The sequence below is a fragment of the Ceratina calcarata genome, unplaced genomic scaffold, assembly GCF_001652005.2.
Source record: "Ceratina calcarata isolate Rehan_Ccalc_2016 unplaced genomic scaffold, ASM165200v1 scaffold25, whole genome shotgun sequence".
Classification (NCBI taxonomy): domain Eukaryota; kingdom Metazoa; phylum Arthropoda; class Insecta; order Hymenoptera; family Apidae; genus Ceratina; species Ceratina calcarata.
In genome coordinates, this window is record NW_017147017.1 from 1,773,584 (window position 1) to 1,792,250 (window position 18,667).

Sequence of the window (18,667 nt, forward strand, 5' to 3'; positions counted from 1 at the left end):
ACATGCCAGCATTGTTTAAGTATATGTATAGCCTATACATCCTTAAAAGATAGGTACACATGGCAATCTTTAAATTGAGTTCAAAAAATATTCTTATGTTTTTGTTTTGAATAAATATTCACGATTGGATCATCGGTGTATAAAATTGACGCCTAGGATAAAACAGTGCTGAACTTGTCGGAGATAAAAGATAATTCTACGGGAGATAAGGGGACAAAGTGATGTAACGTGGTAAAAAGGATAATAACCCTTTTTAGATGAAATAATCCAGGTAGGTATTACTTACGTCCGTTAACGCTAAACTCAATGACTTGCGTAATCTTTCGGCACATGGTGTATTTCGCGCCGTCCTTGAGGTCGGAACAATCCTTCTTTAGAGCATCGGGTGGATGGTCGTCGGCGCATCGGCTATCGTTGTGGCTGTTGCAAAGATAACATTGCAAACCGTGTATACCTGGAACAAGCACATAATTATTGCTACAATTATTCCTCGGAGTTAAATATTAAGCATTATTATGTCTGTCGCGTTCTCAAGATAGCAGAAGAAATTCATATCCGCTTTTGTAATAACTCGCGACACGAATGACCACTATCGACCGATTGATAAGAAAGGTCAGTGTGAAACGGAAATAATACTTTGATTAACAGTACGAGATCATGGAACAATATTCTTAAGTGTACTTCAAATCGTTGCAACTGTGTGATCGATTATTATTACGCGTAACTTTATGTGGGTCGATATTTCTGTTTTCCAATTGTCTAATTTCATTGCCACATTCCATAACGATAATTGAGAGATGTGTATTAAAATGATGTGCACCGTCTAAGGAAGAGTTCATTGTACTTTCCGAGCCAGTGATATAAAAATCGATGCAGCTATCTGGCCTAGAAAGACATACCCATAATAAGTTTACGTATACTTGTCTTCGCGTTCTGATCTCGTTTCTCCATTCATTCCCTTAAGTATGCATAATGTAAAACATGAACGAATAATAAACAACACAGTAATATATTTATATGTAAAAAGTATTATAATGAAAATGAATTAAAAGACTGGAACTCGACGACGCCTATCGACGTTGATATTAATAAAAACGAACTATTAGTCTTGAGAATTTTCCATAAACGAGCTCGGATCGTGGGAATTCGTGCACGATGGAAGATAGCTTTGCGCATACCTGGTCATCATTGATCTCGGTAACGCACCGCGTGTATTCGCATTAAATTAAATCGCGGAATCGGTGACACTTCCTGAAGCGTACAGATTTCATTATTCAATTTAATGTAGAATACCGCACGCAGCCGTTATTGTTAAATCATTGTACCACTGACACAGCGTTTAAACACTTGAGGAAGAGGGTCGGTTCACTTTTTGCGCAATGGTCACGATTGAATTCGACGAATTACGTACATACGTACATACGTAAATGCATAAACGAAAATAACGAACTCTTGGATCCTGGGTAATCACTAAATCATTCTGTGTCCCCATGTAATTAGAAAACAATTAACTTAACGAGCGGTTGTAAAACAGCACTAGGGTCTGTGTTGCAGCAATAAAAATAAACGACCTGATTCGAAGTCGTTTAAGCTCGTGTAAAAAAGAGAGACAAAGGAAATAATGGAAGTAGGTCCGAAGAGAAGGACTCCGGAGGATCGATAGCTCCGTAAACCCACCCCGATCGTTGAACCAGGAGGGCCCGACGACGCTTACCGTAAAAACCGAGAACGAACAGTAGGCAAAGGCCGAGAACCAATCGTCTCATGTTGAAATCCTTCTTGACACTTGTCCTTCGAATTCAACGATCAAAGTGCCGGTTCCTCTCGTAGGTCACTCCGTGTTCGCACGCGACTTGCAGCGGTCCGATTCAACGTAGATGCACCCCGACGCGTAGGGGAAAAGGATGAGGAGGAGGAGGAGCGAGAGAGAAATAGAGAGAAAGAGAGAGAGAGAGAGAGATGGATATTATTCAAGGGTTGACGAGGCCAACCATTCGGCCTCGACAGTTGCTGAAGCACTGCTCGTCGTCGACGCGACGCGATTGCAGCGCAAGCCCGCAGAGCTAAGGCGACGATATGCTTACACCACCGTGAATACGTGATTGCGCGCGGGTTACCATTAACAGCGGCGGGACGAGACGGGACGTACTGGAAAACGATACCACACGCTCGCAGTCTCCAAGGCCCAAACGCGATTCTAGCGCGCAAACTTTTCGGAAACCGCTCCCGCGGTTCTGCTCCTCCTCCAACGGGAAATCAATATTTTTGGCGGTGGAACACGCTCAACCCCGAGCGGGGGGATGCTGCCCGTCAGATTGATTTTTAGTACCATGCTCACTTCTCATTTCACGAGCCAAAGACTTTTGCGTACTTTCTTTAAAACGGCTCTAGAACAAGTCTTCGTCGTTCATATTTTATTACAGAATTTTGCATTTGAAAATTATATAAAATGATCTATTGTAATGTATTAATAATATATTAGGATTCGATCATGATTGCACGCGAGGAGTAAATACTGTTTGCTTCCTATGTATGATGTAAATGTTTGATGGCGAATGACGACAAGTATGATTGTTTTGACGGATAAGGCAGGGCTGGAAGTTAAATAGGGAAGGCCGTGGGCGGTGCGTGGAGCTTTATGTTCAAATAGAGCGTAAAGTGGTGGTTTGGAACACGCTAAGTGGATAATATCCCTTTTCCTGTGACACACTGAACGTCATGAAATGTCATGGAAGCTCGTGTAATAAGTCGCACGCGAACAATACGGAAAGGAACGCGGACGATTTCTTATCGCCGTTCCATCACCTCTTCCTTTGACCCACATATTTTTTAAGCTCTACAAGTAGAATCGATTGCAGAAAAATGTCTCGCCTCATTTTTTACATAGACATTCCGTAATAATTCTTAGGACTTCGGAGAGATAAGATATGCGTTTCCATTATAAAAGATGTATTTAATGATTTGTATCGTTTTTATCAATGAAAATTATTGTGATATCGATTAAGGAAGTTCGATTTGAAAATCGTACCTACGATTTTTCTTACCGTCGGACAGAGACATTACAATTAGCATTCAACTCATTTAGCGACGCGAGTCCCTGACACATGTTGAGCAATTATATTCCAAGTGATAAATATTCCATGCATTTCTTTTAAGGATTTATCAATGCATTTTCATCGACAAACAGCTACCCACGTATAGAGACGACAAATTTTCGAAATAAAATGAACTTATCGAGTACGTCGAAAATGTGGTAACACTGTTACGCAGTAATGTAACGACAGTATAAATTTAGAAACAAGTTAAGTAGCTATATCGATTTTGTCATGCTCGGGTCGAAAGAATATTTTCCGAGTTCCATCAGTGAAAAGTTGTTAAATCAGATTGAGTACTCCTATCCGATGCATGTATCAATTATTAGCAGATTGTTTAAAATGTAGAAAGTACTATAGAATATTTCGTGATGCGCTTCGATTCTCCTAGATAATCCATTCGTTGAGGTATGATCGTTAACCTTTCAATCGGTATCACTATTATTAATATTCATTCATGTTATTCCTCAGGCCTTATTCAAATAGGAAATGCTAATTAAATATCTTAATATAAATTGCGCATTTCAATTTCGGCTAAAGGGATAGAGAAAGATTGTACATATAATCGTAAAAGAAATTAAGAATGCGAATAAAAGTAAACGCGTTACGAGTACTGTTGCTTTTGTTTGTATTTGAAAAAGGTAAGTCTTGTTTAAACAATAATTATGCGCTTACCAATCGTAGATAACGGGAAACGTACTTTATCTAGTACGAATAAAACCCAGATTGTACTAACTGCCAGTAATACTGCGAAGCGAAAGCTTTCTGCCCAATTTTATTGTACAATATTATTTCATCAAATACATAGACAGGAAATAAGTTTTACTAATATAATAATAATAAAAATAATAATAATAATAATAATAATAATAATAATAATAATAATATAATAAGGTTGTACTCGAGACAGACTTTGAATAATCGAGTTTATGAATAGCTATTTTTGACACTATAGTATTTTCATTTGTGAATTGTCGTTGAAGAATCAGAAGCTGCTACCAAATGCTATCAGTGTAATAGCAAAAAGGACAAAGACTGCACTGTCAATATGGTGGATGCTAGGTATTTGAAAGCATGTCCTTCGTCACAACCATTTTGTCGGAAAGCTGTGTACATATGTAAGTAGTGAAAACGCAAAACGTTCGCATTAATCTGAATAAATCGATTATAATTTTGCAGATTATTTTATGAATACTCGAGACTACTTTGTAGTACGTGAATGCGCGAAATGGCGAAACGCTGATAGGGAATGCTATAGAGGCCGTTACGTACGCGATAGTTATCAATTCGTATGCGAGTGCGAGGGTGCAGGGTGCAATCAGTCTACAAGATTCTCATCGAAGATTACGATCTCCATGTACGCGTTCTGCCAGTTCATCATTTTTTTGCTGAGGAACCCTACCTGACACGATTATGACACAAGGAAAATTCATTATCACACAACACAAGAAACTCGTTAAGGACACGCGTACACAGTAGTTACGAGGTTCCATGTTTTTCCCTATGTAAATTATTCTGCACCTTGTGCCACGGAACAGTTAGAGGAGCGATAATAGCAGAATGGTGTACAAGTAAATAAGCTATAATAAAATCAACTGGACGAAGGAGTATTGAAACTCAATCGAAAGCGACCATCCCCCTTCCTCGATGACTCTCGTCAACGAATTAGCCAATAATGTTATTCTCACCGGGCTGGCATCGAATTATTAAGAACGAGCGACAAACGACAGGCCGACCGCGGCCACCCACGTCATCCTTATTATTGCATCTTTACAAGCGAAACTGTCCCGAAAGGGACGACCTGTCGTGGGTGTCGTCAGCTGATTTATCAGCATGAAAGAACTTTCTTTATTTTTCGTTTAATGTCTCCGATGGTATAACGTTCCTTTGAAAAATAGGATATTTCTCGCGGTGAATCCCACGCAAACAACGCCCGTAACAGTCGTCAATACGCGCCTGTTTCATCCCTTTACCAAAGTGCGAACGCTTGTGCATTCGTTGCACAATCAAGCTGATTCAGATAAGAAGCGACTTTGGAAAATTGTTTTTGGAAACACTTTTCTTATGTCACGTTGTCGAATTCTTCGCACTATCTAAATTTTAAGAAAAAGCAGAAGCAAATTTTGGCAAAACAAGCTGACACAAATGAGAAGGACAATGAAGAAATTTTGTACAGTAAAAGTTGATAGTAAAAAAGGGGGAGCGTCGATGAAAATGTTAGGAGTGAGTCGTTAGATTCAAGGTGACCATACAGGGTCTTATGACGGAGAAATAAAGCTGACTGGGAAGAAGCAAATGTGGGTGATGCACGGTCATTCTTCCTCGTCCTCCATCATCCGCAACAGCGTCTCCGAGTTCCCTCCGACAATATTATTTCTATTTGGGTCGCGGCTATGTGGCGCCGAACGTCCTGACGCTCGAGCCGGTGTACTCTTCGCAAGCTCTATATGTACGTACTTTCATTATTGCGCACCAACAATTTCTGCTTGCGGATTACCGGCTATGTGCGTTATATTATGTATACATAGTCGTGCTTTCTTTCTAAACGAACTCCAGAATTAACGAGAAGAGCGATACTTGAACGAGTAAAAAAAAACTGGAACTTTCGCATCGTTATATTATAATACACGAATTTATACACTTGGAATCGATGTTAAAGCTTAATTAAGAAATAATTGATGGATCCATTATATCTGAACGCGACGGTGAGCCTCTTAAAGGCGCGATCGTTTGATTTGTCGATTGTCCGCGAGAACGGTGTTCAACACGCGTTGAACGCATGCCAAGGCATTATCTGCATTACAGAACATCCCTGCGAGGATAACTCGTTACTAGGCTAACGGATATCATAATGCTATTACCACTTTCGGTTTAAATTTATTAGCTCGTCGTGTTGCTAATGCGCCTCGATGATAGATCTGCATGTCCCTATAATCTAGTTTCCCTCGCACTTGCACATTCGTATATTTAAAATTCAATAAAGCGTCTTATGGTATTGTGACGATTGCAATTTGTGTATTTAGGCAAGTTGATTAAGAAAACAGAGGGCGAAGAATGTGTGCTAGATCTCATAGTAATTGCTAAATCCAAAACTGACGATGAGCTAGACGGCGTCGTTGGTGTCCTGGATAGACGCCGCGCGCCTTGTCCCGGCGCCGAACTCGCGTCACTCGTTTTCCTTTTTATTCTGCTTTCTTTACCATGTATCTCATACCCACATTGATACCGAGACCAAGAAAACGATCGATGATTAATGATGCTCCATCGCTGACCCAACTGCAATCCTACGAGCCATGATTGTCCCATTCATTTAGAATAAACGGGAAATGGGTTTAAAACGGACAAATTGTAAGGGAAACAGGTCACAGGAAGCACAAATCATGTGCTGCGATGAATTTTTGTTTTGATCAAGTCCTGAAAAGAAGCAATAGTACCCAAGTTAAGGTATTCAGTTTTCTTACTACACGATCCTGTAGGATCACGAATTTGTTATTACTGTTACGTGATGTAAAGTATAATCATGGTTCCCGTGCTTCGCCTGAAATTCCAAAAGTTTTATACGACACGGGGTGTATTTACAAAAGTTGACTGTGATAAATTTTACGATCACGGACGAACTGAGAGTAGAACTGAAAGTAGAACAGTTTTAGTACGGAGCACGTAGTAGGAAATCGTTCGAATAACTGGCAATGAATCGCGAAGGTTGAACGTTGGTATTTTCTGGGATACCAATATTTTTCCTAACTCTAACTGCGCAGCTCGGTCTAATAAGTTCTAACAACTCTAAATATCGGAACACGTTTGAGGGTATAATTTTCCGATGGTACACCTATGTATGCGTGATTACGTGTATTTCAAAAATAACGCGAGTGTCTTTGTCACGGCTAGCTTAATTAAGATAAGAGGCGATTAACGTTCTTCGAGGCAGCGTTTACACTTTCCTGGCCCGCGTCAATCGACGCTACTACCACGATTTATGCGCACGATCCACCAGTGCGCAAACATAAAGGAATCGTACTTGAAATTCTTGCCAAACTTATACCGAATCCATTTACTACGTGAATTATACGCAAAAAGCTCGATCAATGGTTCGAGTGACACGATCGATTAAACATCTGTTAACCGATAGAACGGCTATTAATCACGGCACGTAACATTTTTTAATAGCGTTGCAACAGGTGCATCACAGAATCCGTGAAGTATTTCTTTAACTCCGTTTCTTTCCGACTATCTTCTTAATTCCGAGATGCTTTTTCTTATTATAAAAATTCTTGTGAATCGTAATATGACTTTGTAAAGTGAGGATTGTCCTTGTTGAATAAAGATGAAATTGATAGCGATCGCTCTAAAAGATTCAAACGAGAAAAGTATGGTAAATTTACACGATTATACGATTTACTCGGCGTAGAGGCGGCAGACAGAGGGAGGGTGAGATAAAAAGAGGAAGAGGGGGAGGAAAAGAGGTGCGGAGTGGCGCGGCTTGGCGAGTGGCGAACCTGGCAATCTCATACTCGCGATCAGGCTGTCGACTCGACGACAACCCTTCCCCGTGCCAGTAGTTCACCCTCCGTCAGTTCGCGTTCCGCCACCCGAGAGTAAACTTCTTCGTCCGGCAGAGGAAAAGGCTTTTAACTCCTCTTTGTACACTTGCCTAACAACACTCGGGATGTATCGAAGAAACGCAGTGCTGATCATTTGTCTCGCGCTTATCTTGGTCGTTCGTTCAGGTGATTATATTTTGCATAAGAATGTGAAAATGCATGGTATTTTAAAATTGACTTTCGTGAGAATGGAACGTTTGCTCGGTAAAGCGTTGGTCCGTTTTTCTTTTATTATCGTTATTGATCATCGGTGATCAGGAAATGATTGATCACTTGGCATGTGTTCCTTCCGATAGAGCGATAACAGAGTAATTTACTAGTTTTATGCATTCCATCTTTTATATTTTTGTAAAAATAGCGAAGCATGATACATTTTATTCGTATTATTTTTAAACAGTAGATATCTTATTATTTACTTAATTTTACGAATTGATAACAAAGCTAGGGACATAAGTATTATTTAAGAATACTATTCAACTTCAAAGTTGGGCCAAAGAATTATATTCTATACAATCTTATATAAAAATAAGAAGTTCTATAATTATAATTGATGATTGATCATAATCCGACTTAATAGTATTTCTGCGTTTGCTAAATTCATTTGATAAAATCTGAGAGACGTAGCGTCGTGTACTTTCGGGGAGAAATCGATGCCGAATCATTCGAAAAGCCATAAGGGTAGTAGGTTAACTGTGGTTTGTCGAACTGCGAGTTACAGCTTTGGGGTCGAGGATAGGGGGTGAGTGCCGCCGCGACGGCTCTTGGCGCCGCGATACCGCGACCCAAATAATAACTATGTGTCTACACAGAGCGAGTAAATGCGTGGGTCTGGACAAACTGGACACTGTAAAGCTTAATTACAAATATTTCCAGCGTATACGAGCTTTTTCGTTCATTGGGTAGAATTGTAGTATATGTATAAGCGTGTACGCGAAGATTCCGGCGCGGCGACTATCCGGCGCCGGAGGGAATAGATTATATTTACACCAGAGGGCAACAGAGAATCGTTGGACTGTAATACAAAAAAATGGGTCCCATATATCGTTCTCCAAGAAGAACGTGACATTATTTGTTACTACAATATTTATTATTTTACATTAGCACCCACGTGCTGTCTTCTGTCGTTACAAAGGAAGGAAAATACACTCACAATTTTTCTTATTTATGAAAGAAGTAATTTTATTTTGCAGACGAGACTTTAAGATGTTACATGTGCACTTCGGAAACAACTCCCGGATGCGGCACGGATCCAAAGGCATATAACATTGAACCTGAAGAATGTACTGTAACGCGCATGAGGGACTGGCAACAACGTATCGTTAAGCAACACAACATTTTACGTCCCATAGAATCGATTTTCGAAGTGGACGACTCGAAGTATTCCCCGGTCGCCGTGCCAATGGCGTGCGCTAAAATGATCCTCAAAGGTAAATCGTGAGAATCTACTAATTAAGACAGCTTGACGGACGTGTTTAATTCTATTTGGCAGTGAACAAGCGGGAGGTCGTAGTGAGGAATTGCCAGATGGCCAAGACGGACACGATCGACCCGTGCAAAGCGATAGAGGGGAAAGGAAAGCTCATCGGCGACCCTATAATGAGCGTGGAACATTGCGATCTTTGCGAGAGCGACGCCTGCAACAGCTCGGACGCGTTTTCGCCAAGGATCCTCTTCACTCTGTCGTCGATTCTTGCGGCCGTGGCCATTGCCAATCTGTACAACACCGCGTAACCGTGCCACGCATTCGGCGATGTATTGCAAAAATTATGAGTTCACCGAGTTCATAGCGCGTTCTAAAAATTGAAAACGCACACATTAATATCCACGGCATACGTATACGGGATTGTTCATACTCGACGTTTCATATTTGGCGAGAAAGTTTATGTATCAATAAATTTCTTAGCGAAATAAACATTTTTTTGTATATATTTTTTACATTTATATATGATTTTCTATCTATACAGCTTCAAATTTGCCACGACATCATGCATTTAACGACGTCACGGTGATTGCGCAACAACCATTGCCTGTACTGCGTGTTCACTTTTACGAAAACATTTGCATTTATTGTACTGCGTCATGGATCACTAAACACAGCAACGAGCAATAAGTGTATGACGTATAGAATAAGTGAATGTACGTGTATTGTACAAACGAAGTGGGCTTACGAGAAATCGAATTTGGCTAATGTTTATATAAATAAAGAAACGCTACTGGCTTACCCTTAACTGGTTCATCACGATATTTCTGCACAAACCATGAAACATACAAGAAAATGTATAAGCCTGTTGTCGTTGTGAACGCAATTTGTAAAACGGAACTAATTACAGGAAACTGTCTGATATGAACGTGCTTGTATCCCAGGTCACATTCCATTTAATGTCTTCGGAGGTACTCCGTTTTATTGTCCTTTTATTAACATAGATAAGATAACAGGTAATGAGGAGATTTGGATGATACACACATAGATCCCAAAGTGATGCCAACATGGTTGGCCAAGTCAGTTTGGCGGCAGTAATCTTTCTCCTGTATCTCGGTAAGTAGCTCTAGGTTTTCATGCGCTGTATAAAAACGAAAGATCGATTAAATTGGTACCGATGAGACATCGTAATAGCGAAGTGACAAGCACAATGACAAAATAAGCGTATTACATTTTTATGATTATTGTTTCGTACGAGATCAGCTAATAAATCAGTCGAAGATCCATTTAAGGTAATAATTGCATTGTTTGTTCGAAGATCGTGCGAGAGGAGAGTTATGGTGTTACGAGTGCAATACCGACGTAAGGAGAGGCCATACAAGGGAGTGCAACGATCCTTACTTCGCATCGCCTTATTTCGACTTAACACACTGCCCTCGAAACGAGTCTCAACATTGTCTAAAAGCCATCGTCGATTGTGCGTGTAATGTATAGCAGAATCCAGAGATAGATCAGTGTTGCATGCGCTCATCTTTATTACGTATACGAACCGTATGCATATATCTACACATGCCCGTATGTACATGTGTTTATATTAGCGTTGATCCTGTACGTACGTCTAAATCCTAAGTAATTACGGAGGCACGTGAAAATCTATTTTTATATTTGTGCGAGACTTCCTATACGTGTGTCGTAAGACGTTGAGAATAAAACGGCAGGTATCCTCAGCCTCTCTTGCGTTGGAAGAATAGTTGCATTAATTAATTGAATTACTAAACTCGGAACGAAGTTTTTGTATTTCGTGACGTTACCTTGAAACCGGTGAGGCTATGAAACAACTATTTCCTTAATGATGCAGATGGAGGCGTGCTGGTGACGGTACGAGGTTGCGTGCCGTCACGCGAAATCGGTGGATACTGCCAACAGGAGGAATATTTTCCAGGATCCAACGTCGTGTGCCTCTTCTGCAAAAGCTACGCCTGCAACGGGCAAAGTACCGCTGATTTATTCATTCTGGAAAACTTCAACGTGTTCCTCACGATCTTAATCGCCGTAGCGTGTCGTAACGTTGCTCGCTTTAATTAATTGTTAATCGTTAAAATAAAATATCGTAGTACGCTATTTCTGTTGTTTCTTGCCCTCGTTCGCGGATTATTTAATTAGGTAAAAGAATCTGGTTTCGTGATTTCCAGTTTTAATACGTATCACGAAAGGGAAGACGGTGACGTTGAGCAGGCCGGAAAAGCCTGTTGACTTTCGAGCCAGAAATTAAATGGCTTTATGAATGGACAGGGAGTCACGGTCCACTGTGTGTAATAACCTTTTGCATCGATGGTGGTAACTGCTCCAACTAATACCCACGAAATCGGGCTACGATACACGCGTACGTGTGTGTAGACGCATCTGGGTGAAGGGAAGAAGGGGTCAAATGCTCGAGTCAATTCGGTAATGTCTCGCGGGGTTAAACGGTTTCCTGACCCCCAGCGAACCTTTCTTAACGAGTCGGCAAGCTTACTATGCAATACCCTTGCACATCTGTAACCAATTCGAGTTGCAAGTAGCCTCGTATGTATGCTGCGTTGGGATTTGCCAAATTTTTTATTGTATCCGGTTTCACTCTGCGGTGACGTTAGAGTCTACAATTATGGCTAGAACGAATCAGTTATGCAGGTCAAGTACGTGCTCTGGTATCCTTTTCACGTTCAGCACTAAAAACGTGAGGTGAAAAAATGAAGAACGATTATTGTTCTTTATTACTAACACAAATCTCTGTAATTACAAGGTAAAATTAGTCGAGCGAAAAGCTGTAAACGTCACGGTTAAGAAGAGATTCGTGTAAAATGAGCGATATTGAAACGTGTAATTGAAAAAAATCTGGCATCATTTAATTCGATTACTGCCAATGTAAATTTGTAAATTTCAAATTTCTGGCGTGAATCTAGCAAAGAAGACCGCAACGGCGACGGACGGGTCTAGTAATTGTCCTAATGAGGGCAATGAGGGCCCTGAGTAATGCTCCTTTCTCTCGCTCGCTCCGTAATTACTGTTTCGCTTGTTGCGTTCTCGGTTAAAAGGCTCCTTCTTCTGTTGTTCGCTCTTGACTCCTACTTCCTCGCGTTGTCCACGGAGGGGTTACAGGGTGATTACGTGTATGTGCATACGCGCCGCGTTATTGGACGGGCCCAGGCTAGATCCATGTGCCCCGTGAAGCGAGGAGAGACCTCCGAAGAAGGGATGGGAGTAGGAGACCGCGTGTATGCCTCCAAAAAGGGGGTGTAGCATCTTCTCTTCAGTAACGCAGTGAACAGTGAACACGTTCGGTGAAGCTGCCAGTTTCGCTCTCACTATTTCTCGAACCACATGCTACCGCATTTCACTTATCAACGATCATAAACCAGCGATATCGTACTTCGCGCGCAACCAATCACATTAAATCGGTAGACATTTTGGTAGCAACATGTTCTCCAGATTAACTTTGACCTTGGTCATCTTCGGTTTGATTCTACTCGCGCAGTCAGGTAAGTCACTTACGTGTACATAGTTAGGCGGATTTTTAATAACGGGAAATAATAGAGAAAACTAGTTTATTATTCATGAAACGTACAATATAGTACATATAACAAAAAATAGAATGAAATCAGTAAAAATCAGTTATTTTCCTCCGCTTACAGTGTTCCAATGAATAATGTATCGTATGTGCCTAATCATAGATAATGGTTTGATGCAAGTTAAATACCTACTCCGTGTTTATGGATTTTTGATCAGATAACACGAGCAAAAAAACTGATTGATCTTCTTGCAGTATATATAAAATTTCTCGGGATACAATTCGGCAAATAAAGCGGTTTAAGTAGTATAACCGTGAAATTAAGAAGACGCGCGAAATATTATGAATATCATTTTAATTAGGTATTATTTTCAAATTGCACTTCTATCTCTAACATAATGAGTAACGACGGATCGATATCGGCGGAAATATAATTTTTATTACCTACTCCGTCTCAGGGAATTAAAATCTGCGCAATAGGTATGAGTCACTCTATCGCCAAGTACGAACTTGAGAACATTTTGATCATAAACCATTTTGAAACGCCTCAGGTGCTGATTTAATATAGTTTCCACGCGTTTAATTACTCATTTCATTACTCAACTGTTACGGAATAGCGCAAGGAAATTCTGTTGCGATTAAAACATTTCTGTAAATCAACAAGTCTAGCAGTTTTAACACGTATACATGTAGACTCGATGGTGGGAACTATTTTATGAAACCGTCCGGCGCACAGTTTTGTTTAATGTTCTTGTAATTGCTCGTGATGTTGAGGTTTTCATGATTTGTTACGATACAGGTCTGGCATTACGATGTTGGAATTGCGCTTCGAACGTGAACGCGATGTGCGGTGACCCATTGAACGTTACCGATCATCACTTCAATTTCCATACGCCACAATGCGAAGCCAGCTCGTACGACACCTCGAAGCACATCTGCCGGAAAATCGTGAAGAAGGGTGAGTGACATAAACAACCCCCTTGTTCTCAATTTATGGAAGACAGAATGTATAATTTTCCTCTCTCATATCTACTTTTAAACATCGAGTAATAAAGTTTCAAACTCCGATTTTGGACTGCCCACTGTATTTTGATAAAATTGCATCACAGCGAAACAGTCTTACTGCAATATGTGATGTGCGAAGGCTTCCTGGTTACTCAGAAAGATAATATTACTTAATTGGGAGTGACGTTCTGCGCGTAAAAACTTGCATTAGTTCGCTCGCGTGTATCCTGGAAAATAGCATAAACCTATGATCAACGTCTTCCAAGTTGCACCCGTGAGTCATGGCACGTACACCTACACCGTAATTGCGAATAATTGCATGTTACCAAGGTCGAAACCACACCCGTGTCAAAGAAAACTCAGTCGTCGCGACGTGGATTCATGAATATTAGAGTTAATCGGATTAACGCGACTGGTATTATAGGATTAATGACATCCATAACGCTAATGGCAATCCTGAGGCCATCGGCACTGGTCCAGTCGGAATCATTCTCATTTTCAAACGCGAAATGATTTCATTTCAATCGGGCGTAGTACATTCTATTAATTCTTCGATTCAGGTATTTCAACCCTTTTGTTATTAGATGATCCTAAGAGCGCTTCGAGTTATTTGTGAGGATTGCGGGATTTGTTCGAATGCGCAACGTTGTTCGTACTATAATTACTTCCGCAGATTCTCGGCGTATTTTGAATCGCGGTCGTTACACAACCTGTTGCACTAGATCATTCGAACAATACTCCGCTCTGACAAACAACGGAAACAATCTATATATGTTGCGTACTCGGTGCACGTGAACCGATTGTGAGAGTTATGAATATCATTCACCAAGTTTGATCTGAATCTTTGAAAGCACTGATAATAATTCGCCCCTGTCAAGACCGGAGATCGTTCCACGATCATCCAATTTTAATGTATGACATTGCTATTGACTGTTGCGTTTGATTTCAGAGGACGGTGAACGAGTGGTGATCCGTCAGTGCTCAACCCCGTACGTGGACGAGGCGGACATCACGGACGGTCCCTGCGGCAACACGGCAACTATTTCAGCTCGAGGCATGGTCGAATCCTGTCATATTTGCAGCACCGACTTTTGCAATTCCGCGACGAGTGCATCGGTTATGCAACCGCTTTTCATCGCTGCGCTGGCCGTCGTCGGCCATCGTTCCCTGCAATCGAAATACAATTTCCTTTAACGAGGCGGGGAGTGCATCGAGTATTCTCTTCTTCCTTTAGCAATAATCATCTGGGAACAATTTTTTATGATTTCACATCGATTTCTCTACAAGAATAATTGTTTGTTTCAGACTCTGCATTAGTTGAAACGTGTTTACTAGACTGCGGATTTTACGTATTTACCGAAAGTATAAAGAACGCGTAAAGCGAATGTGTACGCGAGAGAAATTGTTATTTAAATTGATATCGTAAAACGTTTTATTTCGCATAAAAGTCCGCAGATCATTTTCTTATGTCTGCCGTTTTTCTTATAGCTTGTCGAAGTCCTTCTTATCTGTAGCAATTCGAGCAGTAAACGGGTAATAAAATTGTCAAGACAATTTCAGATTTGATCATAGCAGCGAGTAACGAATGGTGTCATGTTAAAATCGACCGAGACAAGTTCGTTAACGTTTTATAGTTAGGCATACCTCGTTAGTCGCGTACTAAATAGAGCGGTTTACGCGTTAGAGTAGTTGCGTCACCGTGCTGAGAAGCTTTACTTAATCTAATCGACTATTTAACACGGTCTAGAATTATTTTCGTAAGGAAACTAATTGAAATATTTTTGTACCATGTCTGTATATAAGCCTGACACGTATGACGTGGTTGTAGAACTAAAATTTAACTCACGTCGATCCAATTTAATACGTACCTTGTAACCACGAAAGCTGTGCACTTGCGTTGCTGTTATAGAAATTTTTTAATCGAATTTGTTACGTGTAGATATTTCTTAACGCATTCAATCTTGAATTAGTAATATTAATCCCTTGAGTCGTGAAACTACTTTAAGGAACAAAAATTGAAGAAAGTAGCTTATCAGGAATCCGTCCAATGTATACGATAAATCAAAATTTTGCTTTCGCTTTCGCGTCTAGCGAATATTTGATATAATTAGCGTTTCTCTTATTTTCTTATTAAATTCGTAGACTTAGTTTATGCTTATAGTTAACAAAAATTCGCTTTTCTTTCTTACTTTTAGGATGAAGTACAATCGATATGTAATAAACGAATATCATTAAATTTATTATATTTCAAACCTTATCGTGACTCATTTATTTTTCGATCACTTTACCTGCATCGAATAATTATTTTGCATATTTACATTTTATTCTACCTAGACATAGGAATACAGATTTTATTCTCTACGATTTTACCTGCAACTTAATAAATATTTTAATTTATACACTATTACCTGTGGGATCAAGTTTTTACGTACATCGAAATTTACTCTGTAAACTTATCATGTATAGGGAAGAACAAATAGTGATATACGAAAGGGGAATTAATTAATTACTTAAGTTATGTAATCGATAATAGCTTAATAAGTTATCGGCTTTGTTGGGATTGGAATTACAGCAAATAAAGGCGTACGTTTGCTTAACTACTCATACTTAAATTAAACACAGAAGTGGGAAGAACGTGGATGAGTAAGTACGGAGGAACAGAACAGATAAGTTTAATAAGTGATAAATAAGTAGGATTTCGAAGTATGAATCTATACATATACTATACCTTATCAATGACTAATTAAACGAATAAGAAATGCAGTCCTATAAAGACTGCAACGCTATACAAAATTTCTTCGTTCAACGACGCTTGAAGAATTTCCTCGCGTTCTCGAAAACCAATTTACATTGCAATTTGTTTTGGAATGCTGAGTTCAAGTATCGACGGAGCGATTTCAATTTCGATTGTTGGGCGGGGAAAATTTGTTAGGAATGGGGTCGCATCTACAGACGCAGCAAGAGGGGAAGAGGAACCAGTCCATGAAGATACCTCTGCAATCGTTATCGGGATCGTACGCGAGCAGTCTGTGCCACTTATACTTCTGCTCGCAACCGCAGTCCCCCGTGCAACGGTTCGTCTGGGTTTTTCTATAAAATCAATTTTTATTAAAAATGAACAAATTTGTATAAAGTTACTTACGTGGAAGCTGATACTTACGAGCAAACTTCTTGATGTATCGCTTGTTCAAAGTGTTGCGTGTTCACGATGGCACGGATCTTCCCAGCACTGTTGCTGGCCCAGTAGGGTGTCACAATTTCCACTTTAGACTCGCAAGCATCGACTCTAAAAAACGTTCAATCACTTTATGTCGATCAGAAATTAATTGACAGAGATTCTATATCGAAATACTATAAAAATTTTATGAATTTTCAAAAATATGAGAAACGTTGTATTCCTCGTACCTTCCACTCTCATTTCTATTCTTCCCAGGTGATTGTCTCGGATTCCTGGTTCTTCTCACGTTTGCAAAGAACGAATCACCGTCAGGCTCAATTCCTGGGTCGACCTCATCGAGCAGACTGGGTCCACCGTCGGGAAGGTCGTGTTTCGTAGCCTCTCGACTTTTTCTTCTCCTACGAGTCCGGTGGCTAGGCTCCCTCTTTGGATTCATCTCAAAATCACCATACATTCTCTTCATCAACGCTTTGTTCTCATCGATGAAACGTTCTATCCGTTCTCTTCGAGAGAAACAAGAAAATTGGCATGATGCAAAGGCAGCTATTTAATAATTATTCAATTTAACGTATCATCATTGTAATTACATCGGGTACGTGTTCCCGGCAGTAGGGCAGAACAGTTGGTGATACTTTTTAATGCAAGGTACGCCGCGCACCAAGTCTCCCCTCAACTCGACACCCAAAGCAACGGAGAGCGCAGTCCAAAGTATCTGAAATAGATTTCATCCTACATTCTAAACAATTGCCTATCGATATTTAACTCTTTGCTGTAACATTTAGCTCGGAAAAATTGAGGCCTTGTGGATTCCCAGGTCGTTTCTCTTTATGCTTATAGGAAACCTTGCACATTCTCATTGGGCGTGAGATTATAACCACGTGATATCCACGTTATAACCACGTTTGGTATAGAATTATGATCACGAGTCAGATTTGTTAAAGTACGGCAAGGGGTTAAATAGAATAGTTTGATTAGCAGACGTGAAATGCAAAAATTCTCGTGACGCAGCGCTAGAGTGGAAAAGATAAGAAATATGTGGGTGACAAAGTGGCTATATCTTAATGGTAAATCATGGAAAGGGTCGCCCGATAAAACCTTGTCCCGCGTATGTACCACGCCTTGTCACGCGTATGTACCTACGTGGCTTTTACAACTTCGACCATTCGCACACGCGAACCGTCTATACATATATGTCCAAACCTCTAGCAAACGAACAATGCGCGTTCTTTGAAAATCTTGCCCAAACTTGTCAAATAAATTTCAAATTTTATACAATATTCAAATTGCTGTTTATCGAAATTCATTATTTCACCAACTTCACGCTTGTAAAACGATGCCGGGGCGCCGGGATTCGCACCTACGCAATAGACGAGCGATAAGAGATATTCAGCTCGTATTTTGCAAATTGTACGACAAACGTGGCCTACGCATCCTCGTACCAGATGCCTTCTATGATAAGACTGGCTACGACTGCAAGTACGTAAGATACAGTTTAGCAATGCAGTCGGAACACCCACGAGTGACCGCAAGGACGTTTTCATCGAGAAAACAATTGTTTCGTAGCTAGACGATTATTGCAGATGACAATTAAGACGAAATAATTCGGTGTTTTTAACAAATAATTGAGTCTCGATAAATGAATGCATAAATTATGGTTCTGCTCAATTACCATCCTGTTTCTCAATGAAACTGTGACGCCGAGCTCAGAGACATCGTCACAGCTTTAAGGATGTATAGGCTATATACTTAAACAATGCTAGCATGTTGAATTTGTTATTATAGATTCCTATTGCTATTAAAAAGCTACCTGCAAAATTTTAAATC

The 18,667-nt window shown here is 40.2% G+C and overlaps 6 protein-coding genes across 8 annotated transcripts in view; 4 read left to right on the forward strand and 2 right to left on the reverse strand.

Moving 5' to 3' along the window:
- Positions 1-2,128, reverse strand: part of LOC108623008 (uncharacterized) — a 6,152-nt gene extending 4,024 nt beyond the window's left edge. Inside the window, exons 1-2 of the mRNA XM_018021242.2 lie at positions 1,715-2,128; positions 287-454 (exon numbers count right to left, since the gene is read on the reverse strand). Of these exons, the coding sequence (XP_017876731.1) occupies positions 287-454; positions 1,715-1,766 (220 nt within the window). The 5' untranslated portion in view covers positions 1,767-2,128. The remainder of the gene's footprint in view (positions 1-286; positions 455-1,714) is intronic.
- Positions 2,129-2,132: 4 nt separating this feature from the next.
- Positions 2,133-4,682, forward strand: LOC108622899 (uncharacterized). 2 transcript variants are annotated; one of them, XM_026811813.1, is made up of 4 exons: positions 2,133-3,500; positions 3,564-3,733; positions 4,076-4,210; positions 4,272-4,682. In XM_026811813.1, exons 2-4 carry the CDS (start codon positions 3,676-3,678, stop codon positions 4,496-4,498), a joined length of 420 nt encoding a protein of 139 aa, XP_026667614.1. In that variant the 5' UTR covers positions 2,133-3,500; positions 3,564-3,675; the 3' UTR covers positions 4,499-4,682. The 2 variants fall into 2 exon arrangements, with proteins under 2 accessions (XP_026667614.1, XP_026667613.1); XM_026811812.1 differs by having other exon boundaries at positions 2,133-3,733.
- A 3,076-nt stretch (positions 4,683-7,758) lies between these two features.
- On the forward strand, positions 7,759-9,621 carry LOC108622885 (uncharacterized). The gene is made up of 3 exons (XM_018020999.2): positions 7,759-7,819; positions 8,884-9,120; positions 9,183-9,621. The coding sequence occupies exons 1-3, from the start codon at positions 7,759-7,761 to the stop codon at positions 9,422-9,424; spliced, it is 540 nt and encodes a 179-aa protein (XP_017876488.1). The 3' UTR covers positions 9,425-9,621.
- Positions 9,622-10,113: 492 nt separating this feature from the next.
- On the forward strand, positions 10,114-11,234 carry LOC108622866 (uncharacterized). Its single transcript, XM_026811839.1, has 3 exons — positions 10,114-10,229; positions 10,432-10,590; positions 10,972-11,234. The coding sequence occupies exons 1-3, from the start codon at positions 10,181-10,183 to the stop codon at positions 11,196-11,198; spliced, it is 435 nt and encodes a 144-aa protein (XP_026667640.1). The 5' UTR covers positions 10,114-10,180; the 3' UTR covers positions 11,199-11,234.
- A 1,079-nt stretch (positions 11,235-12,313) lies between these two features.
- LOC108622880 (uncharacterized) lies at positions 12,314-15,812 on the forward strand. Its single transcript, XM_018020993.2, has 3 exons — positions 12,314-12,631; positions 13,460-13,618; positions 14,615-15,812. The coding sequence occupies exons 1-3, from the start codon at positions 12,571-12,573 to the stop codon at positions 14,857-14,859; spliced, it is 465 nt and encodes a 154-aa protein (XP_017876482.1). The 5' UTR covers positions 12,314-12,570; the 3' UTR covers positions 14,860-15,812.
- A 97-nt stretch (positions 15,813-15,909) lies between these two features.
- Positions 15,910-18,667, reverse strand: part of spz3 (Spaetzle domain-containing protein 3) — a 9,827-nt gene continuing 7,069 nt past the window's right edge. For both annotated transcript variants that reach the window (XM_018021000.2, XM_026811814.1), the window contains exons 5-8: positions 17,431-17,555; positions 17,071-17,346; positions 16,826-16,951; positions 15,910-16,755 (exon numbers count right to left, since the gene is read on the reverse strand). In XM_018021000.2, the coding sequence (XP_017876489.1) occupies positions 16,563-16,755; positions 16,826-16,951; positions 17,071-17,346; positions 17,431-17,555 (720 nt within the window). In that variant the 3' untranslated portion in view covers positions 15,910-16,562. The remainder of the gene's footprint in view (positions 16,756-16,825; positions 16,952-17,070; positions 17,347-17,430; positions 17,556-18,667) is intronic.